At 54.4% G+C, this 16674-nt stretch overlaps 1 protein-coding gene across 7 annotated transcripts in view; it reads right to left on the reverse strand.

Moving 5' to 3' along the window:
• Window positions 1-16674, reverse strand: part of DNAJB6 (DnaJ heat shock protein family (Hsp40) member B6) — a 60975-nt gene that overhangs the window by 9920 nt on the left and 34381 nt on the right. For 4 of the 7 annotated variants that reach the window (XM_074366639.1, XM_074366635.1, XM_045522631.2 and 1 more), the window contains 3 exons: window positions 10205-10336; window positions 8613-8754; window positions 8035-8105 (listed from right to left, as the gene is read on the reverse strand). In XM_074366639.1, the coding sequence (XP_074222740.1) occupies window positions 8035-8105; window positions 8613-8754; window positions 10205-10336 (345 nt within the window). The other 3 variants (XM_074366638.1, XM_074366637.1, XM_074366634.1) reach the window with 2 other exon arrangements.

Here is a 16674-nt window from a genome sequence, read left to right on the forward strand (position 1 = left end):
TTGGCCAGGCGCTCTTGACCGGAAGACACCATCGCTCTGCAACTAAACAGAGCCGTGCCCTCCCCAGAAGAGGCACTCGGCCAAAAGCGACTTTTCCTTAAACGTCTCAGCCCCACAGCACTTACTTGTTACTGTCAGGATGAGCCCGGCCCACTTTCGTGACTAAAGACCTGGGGTCGGTCTCCTTCCTTTCTTGGTCCCCCCACGTGGTCGCCCCAACCACGGGCTACACAAGAACTCAGAAAGCCCGTGCTGTAAGTTAACATCATCTGGCAAAAACACTCTGAAGCATCTTCGAGTCAGAGAAGGTGAGCCCGCAGTCGGCACCTGGAAGGACACGCTGCCGCCCCCTCACGAGGAGAGAAGGTTCCCTGCCGGCCACCGCGGGGAGCGCCCCAGCCCTGCACACGGCTCCAGAAGACCCCCACCAACTAAGACCCAGCGACACTACGCTGATTCCCGTCCTCATGGACCCACACAGCGCCTTGGGGTGGACCCAGAAAGTGAGGGCTGCCACTCCTGTCTCAGCCCCACCCACCGCCCCGGCTTCTCTCCACAGCCCCTTCCAAACTCCCCACGCTGCTGTCAGTCGCTAACACACTCCTCTTCAGTGGAAGTTTACCACTAACTTTGCAGACAATGTGAGTTCGGCGATCTGCGCTACATAAAGGCCAGACGCGTTACTTAGAGCAGCACAGATGAGCCACATCTTAATTCTACAACCCAAACGGAACTGACTGTTTTGGTATTGTTTCCGCTAGCTTTTTCCTGCGCACAAATTAACGATTAAAGCATTCGAATTAACTAAAGTTTACCCTGCTTATAACGGATCAGGCACCCTTCTCATTTGGGAAGCTGAACACACCAGGATACCCTGCCCTCTAGGACCAAGTTCAATGAAACTTAAAAACAAAGCCGAGATCTGCCAGGATCCCCGCCAGAGCACACTGAAATCATGGAGCAACTATGAAAGGAATGTTCCAGCCGCTGTCACATGTGCACAGCCACCACACCAAACACTTCAGTTCTCTCCCCAAATGGAGTCCAAATGCAGAACAGGAATCCGGCTGATAACATGCAAATAAAAACAAACTTCCACATATAAAGGCACAATCACTCTTCCCAAATATGTACAACCCAAGAGGCCTTGCTTGTGGCTGGTTTCGGGTTTTTTTTTGGTTGGTGGGGGCGGTTAATCTCATACTTAATCAAATCATGAATACCATTCTGTTATTTTTAGATTATTCAAACATCCAAAGATACATCCATCCCCGGACACAACACTGTAAACTGACTGTACCTCAATCAGAAACGAAGAGAAGGGAGGAGGAAAGCTAACCCGTGGTTCCGGGGGTGGGGGCAGGGGTGCACATGCTGCACAGCGCGGCCCCGCTGGACAGCACAGGGAGCTGCGCGCTCAACTCCTGGCATCAGACCACAACGGAGCAGAGCGTGAACGCGAGTACCTGCACATACGTGCAAGACGGAGACGCCCTGACACAGCCCCGCACGCGGACTTGACGTCAGTTCAGCGTACTTCACTGCCTGACCTGCGGACGTCACAGCTCAGCCCACCTCGCACGTGCCGGGACACTTCCATCAGCCCACAGCTGGGCCGTCGTCTAACACAGCTTATTTTATAAAGCACTGAATATCTAAAAAAAACAAAAAGCAGCACCAGCCCGCTAGAGGACTCTCACGGAGCCCGGCAGCAGCACCAGGCACCACGGCCCTGGCCTCGCCCTGGCCCTGCAGACACGCCGCGGGCAGGCTCGGCGGCAGAGTGGGGGGGCGGCAGTAGCAGCGGGGCAGCAAGGGCGGGGCTGCGGGAGGTCGAGCCGTGATTAGGGCGCAGCAGAGAGCAGCTGTAAAGGACAAAGAGCAGCACAAGGCAAACCCAAAAATACCTCGTTAGCTCAGGAGCTCTGAGCGGCTTTAAACAGGGGAGTGACTTAATCCTCGTAACCAGATCACGGGATGTGGTGGCCACGCAGACGTGGACGGAGAAGTGGTTCCGGGAAGGGGACACCAAGTGGGGAGGGCGTCCAGGCTCTGGCGGGAGGGGCTGGCAGCAGCTACGTGGATACAGGAACACGGGCCCAGAGTAGAGATCAAGGAGGGCACATAAGAAAACTCCAGCCCGAGCCTCTCGGAGTTTAAGACAAGCTAGTGCACAGAATCCACACCAAGGGCAAAGGTCCCCGCCCCCCATGCAAGCGCAGCTGGGCCTCAGAGGGTCATACCTAAGGACGTGCACCACTTCACAGCCGTACAGAACGCGGGATGTTCTCGCACGGCAGCTGTCCCGTCACCGCACGTCAAGTTTTCTCCCAGTTAACCCAGCAACTCCAAGCAGGGGCGGGGGGGGGTGCCCTGAGCTGACTGGGCTTCTCATCTCAAAGAGGAAGAACCCCCGGCAGGGCTGGGACATGGCAGAGGCGACGACTGACAGACAGCGACTGGGGCTCAAGTGAGACCAAAGCACAGAACGAGCGGCGCCCGAGGCAGCTGCAGGCCCCGCAGAGCTAGCAGGCGGCGGCCCTCGCGAGGAAGCTGGGGGAAAGCTGGGTGCGAACTGGAGCAGCAAACACAAGCGAGGCACGAAGAAAGCACGCCTAGCGTGCGCCTGCAGGACGCCTGCGGCAGTGAGCCAGCGGCCACCAACACACACCTTTCCACTGAAGAAACCGGGACCGCGGTGCAGGGAGTCACAGGAGCACGTGGCGACCGCACAGGACCACGCCTCAGCAGAGCAGACAAAGGGCCGGTGAGCCTGGACTCAGAGGCGCTGGGAGGCAAGGCCCTGCAGAGCGGCTGTGGCGCCCGCTCCCCGCCGGAGGCGCGCCGCCCTGGGCCTGAGCAGAGAAACGTGCTAACAGTCGGTACAGGCCGGTGTGAGGACCCCACCGTCGACAGGAGCGTGCTCTTGGCGCAGAATAACTTATGACTACTGGATTCAAACGTACACATTTCCCAACCCAGTCATGCCACCTCTAGGCACCTCATTTAATGGAACTCCTCCGACAAGAGCACAGACTCGATGCAAATACCTCAGAAATCAAGGGAAGGAGATACCAGCCTCTACTAGGCTGCGCCAGGCTCTCAGGCCAGGGCCCCAGCGGGTGCGGGTGTGCACAGCCAGCGAGCACGCACCACGGGCCTGACCACTGCTCCAGCCTCGCGCCCACCAGGTGACGACTCAGGACAGCAGGTGACCAGCAGCAAGCGCTGGAGTCCGCGGGAACCTCTCCTGTCCCTTCTGAGACTGCCACGCCTCTCACACGTCATCACAGGTCAGCTGTGCACAGACCTTTCATCAGAGACCCCAGAAGAGGGAAACACGGAGTGACGCATGGAGAACCCTGTTCCCTTCCCGGCTGGATTCCACCCGGAATCTCAGGAAGAGGCACCGGCCTCGGCTCAGGCCTGGCTACCAGCAGCGCTCCCAATTTTAAGGGTGGGCAGGACCTGGCAGCCCAGCAGGGAGACTGCAGGTGCCTCCTCCTCCTCCCCCCCGAGGAGAGGCGGGCAGCAGGGCAGGGTTAGACCCGCCTGCAGAAGGGGGGGGGAGGCGGCGGCCACACTCTGGGCTGGTTCCCCTCTTCCTCGTGTGCAGTCACTGGGATGCGCTGTCAACTCTGGTGACCGCTAAGTTTTCAGGAGCTCCGGGAGTGTCTGTAATCAGGAGGGAGGGCCACCTCATTCCAATTGTAAGTACAAATGCTCCCGAAGAGGTGAAACTCCTGGAGCTGCCCCGTGGGCACGACCGGAAGAGTGGCTTCTGCAGGAGCGCCAGCCAACACTGTGCGGATGCTGGGGGTGGTTTTCATATCCGCGGTGGAGTCGTATGTCTCCCGCGCCCTGAGATCTTTACTTCTGTTCCCCTGTTGGCTCTTGCTACAACTGTTTCCTAGAGAAAACCACCCCTTGATCCTGGCTCTCCCCGTCAGAACTGGTGCCCTGACACCTGCAGCCCAGGCCTCCTGGAAACTCAGCTGACTTACGTACGTGTGTTCACACCTACACACAGCGCGGGTGACGCTAGATTGTGTATCGGTGGGACTGGGAGGTTCTGGTACCCGGTACCCTCCTGACGAAATTCTGCCTCCAAATTTTAAGCTGGAAAGCCGTTTAGAAAAGAATCACAGCGATGTGACTTGTTAGATTTTTGGTACACATGTTAAAAATTGTGTGCAGACTGAAGTGAGGCAGGCCTGCCCGCGTGCGGGACACACAAGAGGAAGGGGAAGGGGAGAGAAGGGTGTGGCGCAGCTCCTTTTAAAAATCAGGTCAATCCCCCTGGGATAGAAAAGGCTGGCGTGGGCCCAGCCGGCTCACCAGGCATGGAGACAGGGTGCCCCAGGCCCACGCTCCGGGGCATCGAGGAGGTGAGCGCTGAGGACAGCAGCACGCTCTGGGTTGACTGAGCAGGCACTTGGGGATGCTCGCAGTGCCACATGCTGGGAACGCAGAGCCCCCGTCTCACGGGATCTGCATTCCTGGGGGGCTGGACTGCAGGACAGGAGGGAAAGGGGAAGTCACAGTCGTCCCTGAAGTGCGCAGCTGACCCAGGTCCAAAAACTCAGTTAGTGGCTTGTAAGCAGTTTGGTAAGATCAATGGACAGAGGACATGAAGCCAAGGAAGCAGAGCAAGTGACAGGCCCGTGACGCCCAATGCCACGTCCAGCAGCCAAGACACCCAGGTCCCGGCCAGGCCTCGTCTCTGGACATCCAGGGTCACCTAACTGCTAGATCTGTGATGGACAGAGCAAGAGCCTCCGTAACTTCCCCTCCTCTGACCTTCCAACAAGCAGGCTGGGGGGCGGGGGAGCGGGCAGGAGCCGTCCGTATGACCGTATGATCGATCTGTGTGTCAACCGCTGGTCACACTGAGCGCCAAGTCTCCACCTCGTTAACCCAATTTATCAGGAGTACAGGAACTAGCAGGCGCAAAGGCGCCGAGACGGGAACGCAAGGCCTGCCACGCAGCCAGCATGTCTAGAGCACAAGTGGGAGAACGGACGCGGGAGACGTGACAGGGAGACCCTGATCACTTCAGGAGACATCTAGACTCGCGTCATGAAACCACCGTCAAAGCACCAGCCACCTTGGAGATACCTCAAAGGGAGACAGAATCTTGTACCTGCATTTAAAAAAAAAAAGGGCCATCAGATCACACGACCACCCCTCCTGGACCGACAGTGCGTGCGTGACCCTGCCGGAGGCTGCGCCCTGAGGTGCAGCAGCACAGACAAATCCAGCTCGACGTTAATGCTGTATTCTCTGAAGATGTTTTCGTGGGATTACATCGAGCTGAAAGGCAGGGCAAGCAGAGCGGCCCCTGAGGAGGCTCACGCAGCCCAAGGGCGACCACGGGGCTCCGCAGGCGGAGGGCAGAACAAGCCCTGGCGGGGGAGGCGCTGCCCAGAGCGCCCAGAGACATCGGCAGGCCAGACCCACCGGGCCTAACCCGGGGGACGTCAGGGAACTGAGGCCACCGCGGCAACGTCCACAGCCCGCCCTCGGGAGGACACAGGGTGCGGGGGGCCCCCACACAGGCACCCCGGTGCCGTCTGTACCAGACTCAGCTGCTGGGTTCCAACAGCCACAGCCGAGAGCTTGGGGACCCGCCTGTGTCAGACAGGACACGAGGCAGCAGCACTCACTGAACTACGTCAAACCCGCCCAGGGAGGATCCATGGGACGAGAGGAGCAGAGCCCAGACAACAGCAGCACACGGCTGCCCCGCACGATGCTGCCCGGGTAGCTGCATGGAAGACCCGCGCCTCCAACGGCCGCGCGGGTCCCCCAGAGGACACGGAGCACCTGCCAGTCCCCGCCTGGACCGAGCACACCGCCACTGGCAGCTGGGGGCACCGGGCACTCGGGTTTCCTGCTGCAGAGGCATTCAGGACCACAGGAAGCTTTTTTTTTTTTCTTTAAAAGCAGGAAGCATAGGGACCAACAAAGGGCCAGAACCTGCCACGTAAACTACCTGCTATTCTTCCTGCTCCTTGTGTGAGTGGTGCTTCCAGTGCTGGAAACACGGGCCTAACTGTTCCAAGCCACCTCCCAGGACGCTGGGCTCAGCCCCCCAAGAATGAACTTGACCGTTTTCAAATACTGGAGGAACAAGACCTGACAGCAGCAAGTCCTCTGCACTGCTAGATCCGCAGTCCCACTGACAGAAGTGCAGAGCAGCAATTTTCCCAAGCGGAAATGACAGACAGCTAACTGCGGGGATCCCTCAAACACACTTGACAAGAGTCACCTTTCCCTGCAACGACAAGGTCTGGGTAACCGTTCACAGCCGGGGCTGCAGTGGATGCAAACTCTGCCATCCGAGGACGCTGAGGCATGTGAAACCAAGGTTCTGGTCAGACGGTTCCTCAGAAACCAACCTCGCTGGGCTGGACACGACGCCGTTCCTTTCCCCGGTCTCCCTGGGGACCCTCAAGCTGGCTCTATCCAGCGGTTTGTTCCCACCATCTTGACAAGTCTGCGCGCTGCGTCTGGGGAGGGCCAGTTACTCCCATGTCTCTCAGCAACACAGAACCATCCACCCTAACAGCAGGAACGGACGGAGGCTCTCTGGTGCTCAACTTCTGAGTTCGTGAGACTATATTCTACAGCGTGGTTTCCAACACGTGACGTGTCTGCACACCTCCCTTATCCAAAGGGTCTGTGAACTAAGATGGTGCACTGACACACCTTTTCCACTGTTTTCCTTATTTATCTTCGGGTACTTTTATTTTGCAATGACTTTTTAAAAAATACATTATTTGAGGTTTTGAGATTTAAAAAATACCTTTTACTTGTTTTCAGGACTACGTTAGATTCTTTAAAGACTGTGTGGTACCGTCTGCCTTCAACTAAGCCTGCACTGACAGGAATAACCCTCAGCAACCGCTTGTCCGAAATACAGGCGAGCGTGACTCTGCGAATGCACTCGTTTTCCTCTGCCAGGAACTCTCGTCACCAGTGGTCACCACGACAGAGTATACAGATTGAAAACCAAAACACCTTCACTTTTGCCCACACCTGTGTCATTCCACAATCTTACCATTCGTATCTTCTTTAAATGAGCTGGCGTCAAAAACCACCCAGGAGACTAGAGCGCACTCTGCAGAGCAGAGAGTGGAACAGCCGCTTCCCCTCTCCCCACAGAAACGTTATCCCCCAGGACATACACTGCTAGTAGTCACTCAACATAAAGACGAAAGTCGTCATACAGATCTTCATACGACTCCAAGTGTACTGAAGAATACACGTAACAATTTCAGCGTCTGCCTCAGCGAGCAGACGCAACAGTCAGGAGGCGACACTGGAAGCCCAGACACAAAGTCACACGGACACAGGAGGCCGCGCCTCGCTCAGGAAAGGATGCGCCAAACACAGTTGCATTTATTTTCTTTTTTTAAGCAAATAACAAAGACCCAGTTTACCAGCTTTACTTTTTTAAACCTAAGCTTAACATTACATATCTAAACAATTTTCAAAACTTACTAAGTTGCCAGCATTCATGCACAACTAGAAAACATCCTCAATTTATATTAAACCAGAAATGTGTTACCATTAACGCATTAATGTCTTTCACTACTGAAAACACTGAAGAAAACTGGAATTACTTTTGTGGAAGGTTCGTCCCGGCAATGTTAGCTTCACAGCAGGCTGACACTACTTGGCTCACGTTGCAAGCACAATGGGAAGCAGGCCCGTGCTGGTGTTAGTGTACGAAAGAGTCACGGCCGCCTTGAGTCACGTTTAATAAAAAAGCAAAGTGCATACAGAGATTTACAACAATTTTAAAGACAAAAAATGGTCCTATCATGTGGTCCCAACAATAAACTCAAAAGTCTATGACAAACAGGGCTCCGACGAGCTGTGTATAAATACGTTAGATCAGGTACAGTTACACGGAAAGGCGAGATCGTCTGAAACCTGCCAGTCCTCGGGGCGCCCGCTACACGGAACGTTCCTGTGCCACGTGGGCCGGGAGCTACTTGTTCTCCAAGCGCAGCAGCTGCTCCTTACCATTTATCGTCAAGGACTTTAACTGGCCGTTCTCTTCAACTTCCACTCTTTCCTGACCGTTCTCGACAATCCTGGGGGATAAAATGCATTTTAAAACCTTTTTGTTAAGTATATACACGAACATAAATGCATGTTTTAAGAAACTGCCATAGAGATACATGAAATCCCTAATTTTGTGGCCAAAAACCACAGCTGAAGACAACCTACTCACGACCGGTGTCTCTTCACTAGATTTATTCCGACAGACAGAGCTCGTCTCAAACACCGCACCGCGGAGCACTGAGCCCGGGGACAGACGCTAGCATCACAACGGTCAGTTTTACTGCGAACGGCTTCCCTCTCAGCACACCACCAGGGCTGCCAGCACTCACTACACGCTGACGATGGCTCCAAACAAAGGTGACGTCTAACAGTCAACACTCAGCCAAAGCGTAAAAGGAAAAGCTCTAAACCGAAGACCAAGACTCTCGTGGTGCCAGGCTCCCCGTACCACCTGCGCCCCACACGCTGTAGGCGTGCGAGCAAAGTGCACCACCAGGGAAGCACGCCGCCTGCCGACGAGAGCCACCGCCACGTACCTCTTTGTGGTGATTTTCCTGCCGTTAACCATCTTGGTAGACGTTGATACAGATTTGTAGTTGCCCATTCCACCACCGCCGAACGCCGTGGAAGAGAAAGACGTGATGCCTCCGTGGCCTAGTGAGCCAAAGGACGTGAATCCTGAAGGAAAACAGGAAAGAAAGAACATTAGAACCAACACGCCTGGTGCTGACTTAGCACAAAACTGGCCGCTTTTCAGGTTTTCATCAGAGCCACGGCGCGGGAGGAAAGACGTGCTCTCATCTGCATCGGGGGAGCAGGAGGAGAGCCGGCCACCCCTCCTCTGCACAGGGCCCTGCGGCCTCACCGGCACCTCACCCTGCGGATGGGGACAGTCTGGTGCACATGTCTCAGGAGTGCAGCGGACTTTCTGCCACAGTCTGGCAAACCCAACTTGTTTGTGACCACCCCACTGCAATGTGACCGCAGGGAATAAAAGTCTCAATTATTACAAAGCTAAGGCCATTTTATGAAGGGTACTGCAAATAATCACCTGGAACAGCACGGATCCAGAGCTCACGGACTAATGCCCAACTACAGGGTGTCCCCTACAGACATTACAAAGTCCTGACTTCCACATGTCACACTGAAGCAACCTGAGGCCGGTCTGCTTGTTAAGAGCTCACTCCTTGTCCCGCTCCCAAACGTGCCCATGAAAGCAACCACCCGGTAACTCCTTGGCGTGACCCTTCACAGGGCTCGTTAAAGGTAAGGACTGCAGCCCCCACACCCCTCACGCCAGCCGCACGTCTCTTAAATGAAGCACTACTGCACTGATACTTTTAACCAGCTTTCTCTTATTCTCCAACTTCAGCATATTACCTGGCGCCTGACAAAAGAATCTCTCAGAAAAGTTGCACCTACAACTGCCCTTTGTCAAGTCCGACCACAGGTGACTTCCTCAGCGCCGTCCTGAAGGGACAAGCACCGGGAGCCGTAACACGTGGGGCAGCCGGCCAGTAAGCACCGCCATTCAAGACCAGAGACTCGAACGAGACGGCAAGCGGCTCCCGTGAAGAGGAACTGGAGAGCATGGAGGATGAGCTACGAGCCCCACCCTGCAGGGGAGACCCGGGGCTCTACCTGCAGGTGCACCCGGCACCCAACCTGGCACCCAACCCGGCACCAGCCGCCTTCGCCGACAGCCACAAGTGACCACACCTCCCAGGGAATCGGTGTGGCTCTGGCCACACACGGACCTTATGAAGCCCCACCTTCTGATCCCACCAACCTGGACTCGTCCAGGATACGAGAGTTGGTTTTTTGATTTTTCAGTGAGGATGTTAGATAAGAAAAGATATAGTGAGACTGTCTAGTAGGCAATTTCACATTTGCCCAAAGCCACAGGATTCATTACATGTTGGCTTCAAGAGTTAAGAGCAAAAGTGGGTTTTGCAGTGTAACTTCTTGGGAAGAAAAGGGGTAAGAGCCAGGTCACTAAGCACAGCTCTGTGCACATCTACAGAGCTGCCTTAGCAAAAAGCGTCCCCGCGCTTCAAACTGCCCTAAATACGAGAACGCTGCGCTATGTCTGCTCAGACACTGGAGACTGAGCCTGAGGGATTCGTACCTGTATCAAAAGAAGAAAATCCCCCTCCAAAGGCAGGAAATCCACTGAAAGCGGAAAGGAACGACCCTGTGCCTCGGTTCCGGCTCCCACGGGGGCCCCTCTGATTGCTGAAGAAGTCCTCAAATGGGTCTTCTGAAAACAAACAGAAGTGCTCTGTGAAGCCTTTATCCAAGCCTGTTTTCTCACAGGAGAGCTGCAACACGGGGAAGCGGGTTAGTGCCTCGTATCACGGTCCCATCAGGAACGACGGCTGACCCCCGAGGTCCAGCAACGCAGCTCGCTGACAGAGCAGCTGACGTCCATCCAACCGGCGTTTCACTTACCTGTTCAATGCAACTAAAGCTAGACCACACTGGGGATTGATTTAAATTAAAAAAAAACACAAGGTACATATACGTGTAAAACTCCACATCACTTAATACACAGACTCGGACAGAGAGCTGCTTTGATACGGGTTTTCCCTGAACGTTCTGGCAGACACTGTCCCAGCAGATGCCACTTAAAGAGGTCAGGATGGTTTCACAGCTAAGTCGTCGTACTGCACGGAGTCTGGGCTGCTCCAAAACAATTCAGGAATAAAAAAAAATGGATTCTCCTCACATATTTACTTGTGACACAGAGAATGTTGCAGCAAGGGAGGCAGAACTTAACGGCTGTCCTGCTGTACCATGTGGGTGCTCGAGAATCCCTTTCACTCTTCTGTAAGCTTGATGTCTCCGAAAACTTTTAGAAAACGTTAGTTGAAGTCAGATTTGGCTAAAGGTCAATCGGCAGACATTACATTGTTCTTTGATAGAAAACCAACACAAACAGGCATTATACAGCTACCAAAGCCGCCACGATGCCCCTGGAAATAAAAACAAAACTAGCCTTGACACTTTAGGGATTGGGGAGGGGGATCAATGAACACTTACTGAACACATGAACTATATAAACTTCGTAAAATAATAGCTGAGGGTCTGTTTTTCATATTTATCAGTGCTGTATTTTTTTGAGGATATGGGAGTCCTTTCAGAAATAAAAACAAGGACCCCTGATGGATGGACAGCAATGCACAAAGGGAAAGAGAAAAGCAACCTAGGACACAAACTATCAACTCGTACGGCATATCCTTAAGACAAGGCAGGAGTGACCACAGCAGGGAATTAATACATTTGAGAAGCGGAACAAAATTAAAGTAAACAGAACAGCACACAGGGAGCATGAAACCAAGTAGAAACTGAGATTCACGGTGCGCTCATGTTTCCAGACAACATGGCCTGAGCAACGTGCCACCCGCAGCGCAACTCAGGCAGCGGTCTGGGAGGACGAGCCCCAGGACAGGACACCTGTTCCCCGAGACCCGGGTGACGACGCAGGGCGAGGTGAGGCCAGGGCGTCCCAAGGAAAGCTCGGGATGGTGGCGGGGGAAGAGGAGGCAGAAACAAGGCCTCGCAGAAACAAGAGAGCCACTCAAAGTGCAGGGAAATGGACCTGGAGAAAGAAACATTCAGAAAAACCGGTCACTGCCGGCTTGCTGAAGGACCCATAAAGAACCAAGCGCTAGAGGAAGGACAGCGCAATCCCAGCAGCCCCGAGGCGGTTTGAGAGTCCCAGCCAGCGGCAGGCGACAGCTGCTCCTGCTCACAAATTAGCCCCCAGATTGTGCTAATTTTACCCAACACATTTTGGAAATTTCTACAAAGCATCATCCTGTTCAAATAAAATCCAAGCGTTCTCTAAGGCACCTCATCCCTTACTGTCACGGCAGCGCCGAACTCAGACCCAACACCCCTGCATCATGCCCCCCACCCCCGTTAAGAGAAACTTTACAAACTCAGTTCAAACTCACAGTGGAGTAATTTTCTCTCACTCCCAAGTGACCATTAGAAAGCATTCACATGGCCAGCTTCAGGCTTACTCCCCACCCCGCGTTCCTGAGCCCGGCGCTCTTCCGCGCACTGAAACTTCATCTACGTCGGCGCACTGCAGCCTTCCACCATGCACCTTTTATCACAGCTGTCACGTTAGTTATTGTTTCTTGAGCTTCGTACACAGCAGCGAAACCTTCCAAGGTTGCTCATGAGGCTTTTGAGAGTACCTGAAGCCAGTGTCCACTGACACCAGTACCGAATAAATGGTTTTAGTTTGTTTACACTGAGCTGATTAAGACTTCCACAAATATAAATCACCTTCTTCAGAAGCCACTTCAGAGAAGGCAGTTGAGTAGTAAGGATGGACAGATTTTGTCATCCTCAAGGGCAGCACGGTACCCCGCTATCAGTGTGTCTAAAAGTGCTTCTGGGTGAGTGAGTGGACTGAGCAGAGCAGGCTGGCCTCCCCAGTGTGGGAGGGACCTGCCCAATCGGCTGTGGGGCTGAACAGAGCAGAAGGCTGACCCTCCCCTGTACACCTGCAGATTCTCCTGCCTGTCCTGTCGGCTTCCAACCTGCAGCGCAGCTGCCTTGGCCTCTGGGCTCCAACTGGGACATCAGCTCTGCAAATGAGGAAGCTGTCCGTCTCCAGTCAAGTGACCGATTATTAAACACTGAATTTCCTTAGACAGATTTCCTAACTTCCTGTTGGCTCTGTTTCTCTGGAGAACCTAACACAGAACTCACAGGTTTTTAGAAACTGGTCATTTCACAAGTTCTTTAGTCAGGTCTTCACCCCGTAGCATGACGGTGTGTCCTGGGCCACCAACGTCACAGGAAACAGGCATCGGCCTGCAAATGAGCCCTGTCTTTTCAGCGCCCTGGGTGTCCTGTATCAAACTCGCCCTCAACTTTACACCCGCCTGCTCCTCTGAGATATTACACCAAATCCAAGAAGGTGGCATCTGCAAAACACTCAACTGACCGACAATCTAAGTGACAATGTCAGATTTACGGCAAAAAAGTACACTGAACTGAATGCTGTGGGAAAAAACTGAGCGCAAAACGTGACAAATGTTTACATGCATACATATATATTAAAAGACTTAAGGAAAAACCAAGTGCAAAAAAATGTTTAAAGCCATACATTTTCTGGAATTTTACCAAAATTCAGTATCTGACAGACTAACTACACAGCAATAAAGAGACATCAGCTCAAGTCCAATGCTCTACGCCCGTCTGAAGGGCACCGAGCAAGGCTCAACGCCAAGGTGATGGCCAGTCCTGCCCTCGTCCTGAAGGAAGACGTTCCAGTGAACACAAAACCCAAGCAATGAGAGGCCAGAACTGATGATCCAAGGTGCCAGCCGGCCCCTTCCTCAGGGCCTCCCACACCGACTGCCCAGGCACACGGGAAAACTGGACATGACACAAGCTCTAAACACATCACGGACTTGTCGAACAAAGGAAAAGTCCTCACAGTGCACCACACGCACAACCAGAGCGACCCTTAGGGAAGAGAAAACACGTGAGATTCAAAGGCCGGGGGCAAAGAGACCTCAGGGAGGCGATCTCCCAGATACCCAACACTTCTTCAGGACGAACCAGATTTTTTAAAACATTATTTCTTACATTTTATTTGAAAGGATCTGAAATATACAAAAATGGGAGCAAATTAAAAACACAGCCATGGTGTTAGACTGAACGGGACCCCGGGGAGCACGGGGTCGGGAGCACACTCTCCACCGCGGCGCCTGGCAGCACACAGTAAGCCCGTAGTAAACACCTGCCAAGCACATCACCACACTCTCAACTTTCCATACAATTATCTTCTTACAAAATGTAACTTCCAATCACATCACAGGTCTGTTTGGGACGGTATTTTCTAAGGTTGCAAAAATCCATCCGAGTCAACAATCCAAAATACACACACTGGATCCAAATCACCCATCTCAGACACCAAGGGCCCAGGTTCCTCGAGAACCTCACCCCCTCAGAGAAGGACCCTACAGGTAACATTGTGTCTTGCCTGGCAGGCTCCCTTCTGCCCAACACCAACTAGCCAAAGACACTTTCTCCCTTGCCTCCGCCCTACTGCTCCCGCACATCCTGCGCCGTGCCTGTTTTCACTCCCCAAGTGGGAGGAGGCCGCCACAACATGCCTTTGCCTCACCCTCCACCCGCCCTCAGCCACAGGGACCACAACTCCACGAGAAAGATCACGAGCAGACCCTGCAAGGCACTCAGGAAACCCTGACCCACGCGGCCCTGCAAACTGCATCACAAGCCTCCAAACCACAGCCCAGGGAGGGCTCTGCTGCCAGCACGGTGCAGCTGAAGACACCTGCAGACCTCACTGCAGGGGGCACACCCGCGGGGAGGCGCACTCCAGCTCCCACCAGAAAGACCTTGTCAAGAAACCCTTTCCTCTCCCTTACTGGGGGCAGGGGTGATCAGCAGAACACAAAGTACATAGAAAAGCTGAGTGTCGCCAGAACATCCCCCCACGTTTGCCAGCAGATGAAAAAGTCTTACGTGAAAATGAACTGTTTTCAAATACCAGCTCCACATTCCAACAGGAAGCTCTCCAGACACAGAGAGCATCCTTCCTGCCCCCACGCCCACCACACCAGGGAACCACCCACCAGGCGGAGGAGCGGGGCGTCGGTGCTGCCTGCTCCAGGACCTGGCACTGAACGGGGGCCTGCAGTTGTTTCACAGCTGCGTGAAAAGTGCTTTCAACTACCTTAGCTGGACACCTGACACGTTTTCATGTAGATCTGAAGTCTTACTCCTTGCCTCTCTCAAATGAGCCGCAAGCAAGTCAGTCTGAGCCAGAGTAAGGCGGGTACCCCGGCCCCGCGCCGTGTCAGCCCCGCAGGAGAGCTGTGAGCTCGCTCCGCACAGCACCGCATTGCACCGTACCTGACTTCTACTCCCAGTGCATCTGACTTCAGAGGTGTCCCCTTCTGTCCCCTTCAAAATCTGCTGCTTCTAAACTGTATAGACACCTCCATACATTGGAGGATAAATTTGGGCCCCCACCAAATGGAGTGAAATTCACCACCCCAGGGCCAGTGAACACAACCCTATGTGGGAAACAGGGGTTCTGCAGACCACAGGGTCAGGATGAGCTCATTCGGGTGGACCCTGACCCCACACTACTAGTGTCCTGATTAACAGGAAATGTGGGCAGAGGCAAGACGTGGAAAGAGGGCATGAGGCGAAGACACAGAAAGATGACACCTGCAGGCCAAGGACCGTCCGAGGCCACCAAAGGCCGGGGAGAGGCCTGGAAGAGGGACGCAGCCCTGCCCACACCCTCATCTCACACCTCCATCCTCCAGCACTGGTGTCTCCACCACTCAGTATGCGGAGCTTCCCGGGCAGCCCCAGGACACTGACACAGGCAAAGACACTGTTTCCAGGGTCTTCAAAGTTCAGGGTGGCCTGTAGGACAGCTGATTGGATGCTCCTGGAGCCCTCCTCTGCTGTTTCTTCAGTCATCCCCAAAACAGCTGCTGGAACTGGCCACGGACCACAACAAGGCACTAGTAGCAGAACTTTTTATTCCAGGTACACTGAGTAGGCAGGCCAGCCTCCTCTCGGGACACTCGCGGGTACACGAGCAGGGCCTCGAGCTCGGGCCCACTGTCCTCGCTCAGCGGCCCCTCACACTCCTCAATGATCTCCTCCAGGTCCCCTAGACTCGCCCCACCCTCGCTGGACAGGGACTCCAGGTCCTCCCTGGGGGGCCCGCCCAGGCCCCGGCCCCCGCCTTCACTGGGCTCGTCTTCGCTAAAGAGATCGAGCTCCTCGCTGGACACCGTGTCCACAACCTCACTGTCCTCACTCCGGCTGTCTTCCATCGCCTCCTCTTCAGGCTCCCACTCCTCGCTGGCCACCTCCTCGGACCCTGGGGGAGCAAAGCGACTGACTCACTACCCCCTGCTCGCAGAGGGCAGAGCAGAGGCCACCCCTCCACACCCCGCCTGCCTCATCTGCATGCCCACCACTCCCTCTGCTGAGCGCGGTGACTGTCCGCAACCGAGACCACTACCACGGGGGGGGGGGGGGGGGCTGAAGTGAGCACGCTCTCTGGAAGCAGTTTCCAGCTGCAGAGCGTGGTTTGGGCTTTCGAACATGAAGGCACAAACCAATAAGCATGTCTTCCCAGCAGCACTTCCTGCTCTGATTCGCTGCTTTCCTGTCTTAGAACACGTTACAGAGCAGTGGAGTCCTTCAATAATAAAGAGATCATCCTAATTCAAATTACTGTAATCCCTACTCATTTGTTTCTCCAACTTACATTCTCACAAGGGCTAGTTTTTGTGTGCTCCATATTTGGGGAAGAATTTAAACAAAGTCGGCAAGCCTTGAAAGTCTGGCCTGCACCCCTCCGTCTCAGAGCCAGTGCTCAGGGCGAGTTCAGAATCAGCCTCCACTACCCTCCCCACCCCCGGAGGAGGGCTCCCACCAGCAGGACCCCAGGTCCACGTCCTCTCTTCACAATGTGACGTTTCTCAGAGCTTGGTCCCCGGGCACAGAATTGCTTGCAGCCTGTCCAACGCCCCTCACACCTTCACTCTCCCCACCAGCTTGCTGGCTCTTCTCATT

This window comes from Camelus bactrianus, chromosome 7, assembly GCF_048773025.1.
Source record: "Camelus bactrianus isolate YW-2024 breed Bactrian camel chromosome 7, ASM4877302v1, whole genome shotgun sequence".
In the NCBI taxonomy this organism is placed as follows: Eukaryota; Metazoa; Chordata; class Mammalia; order Artiodactyla; family Camelidae; genus Camelus; species Camelus bactrianus.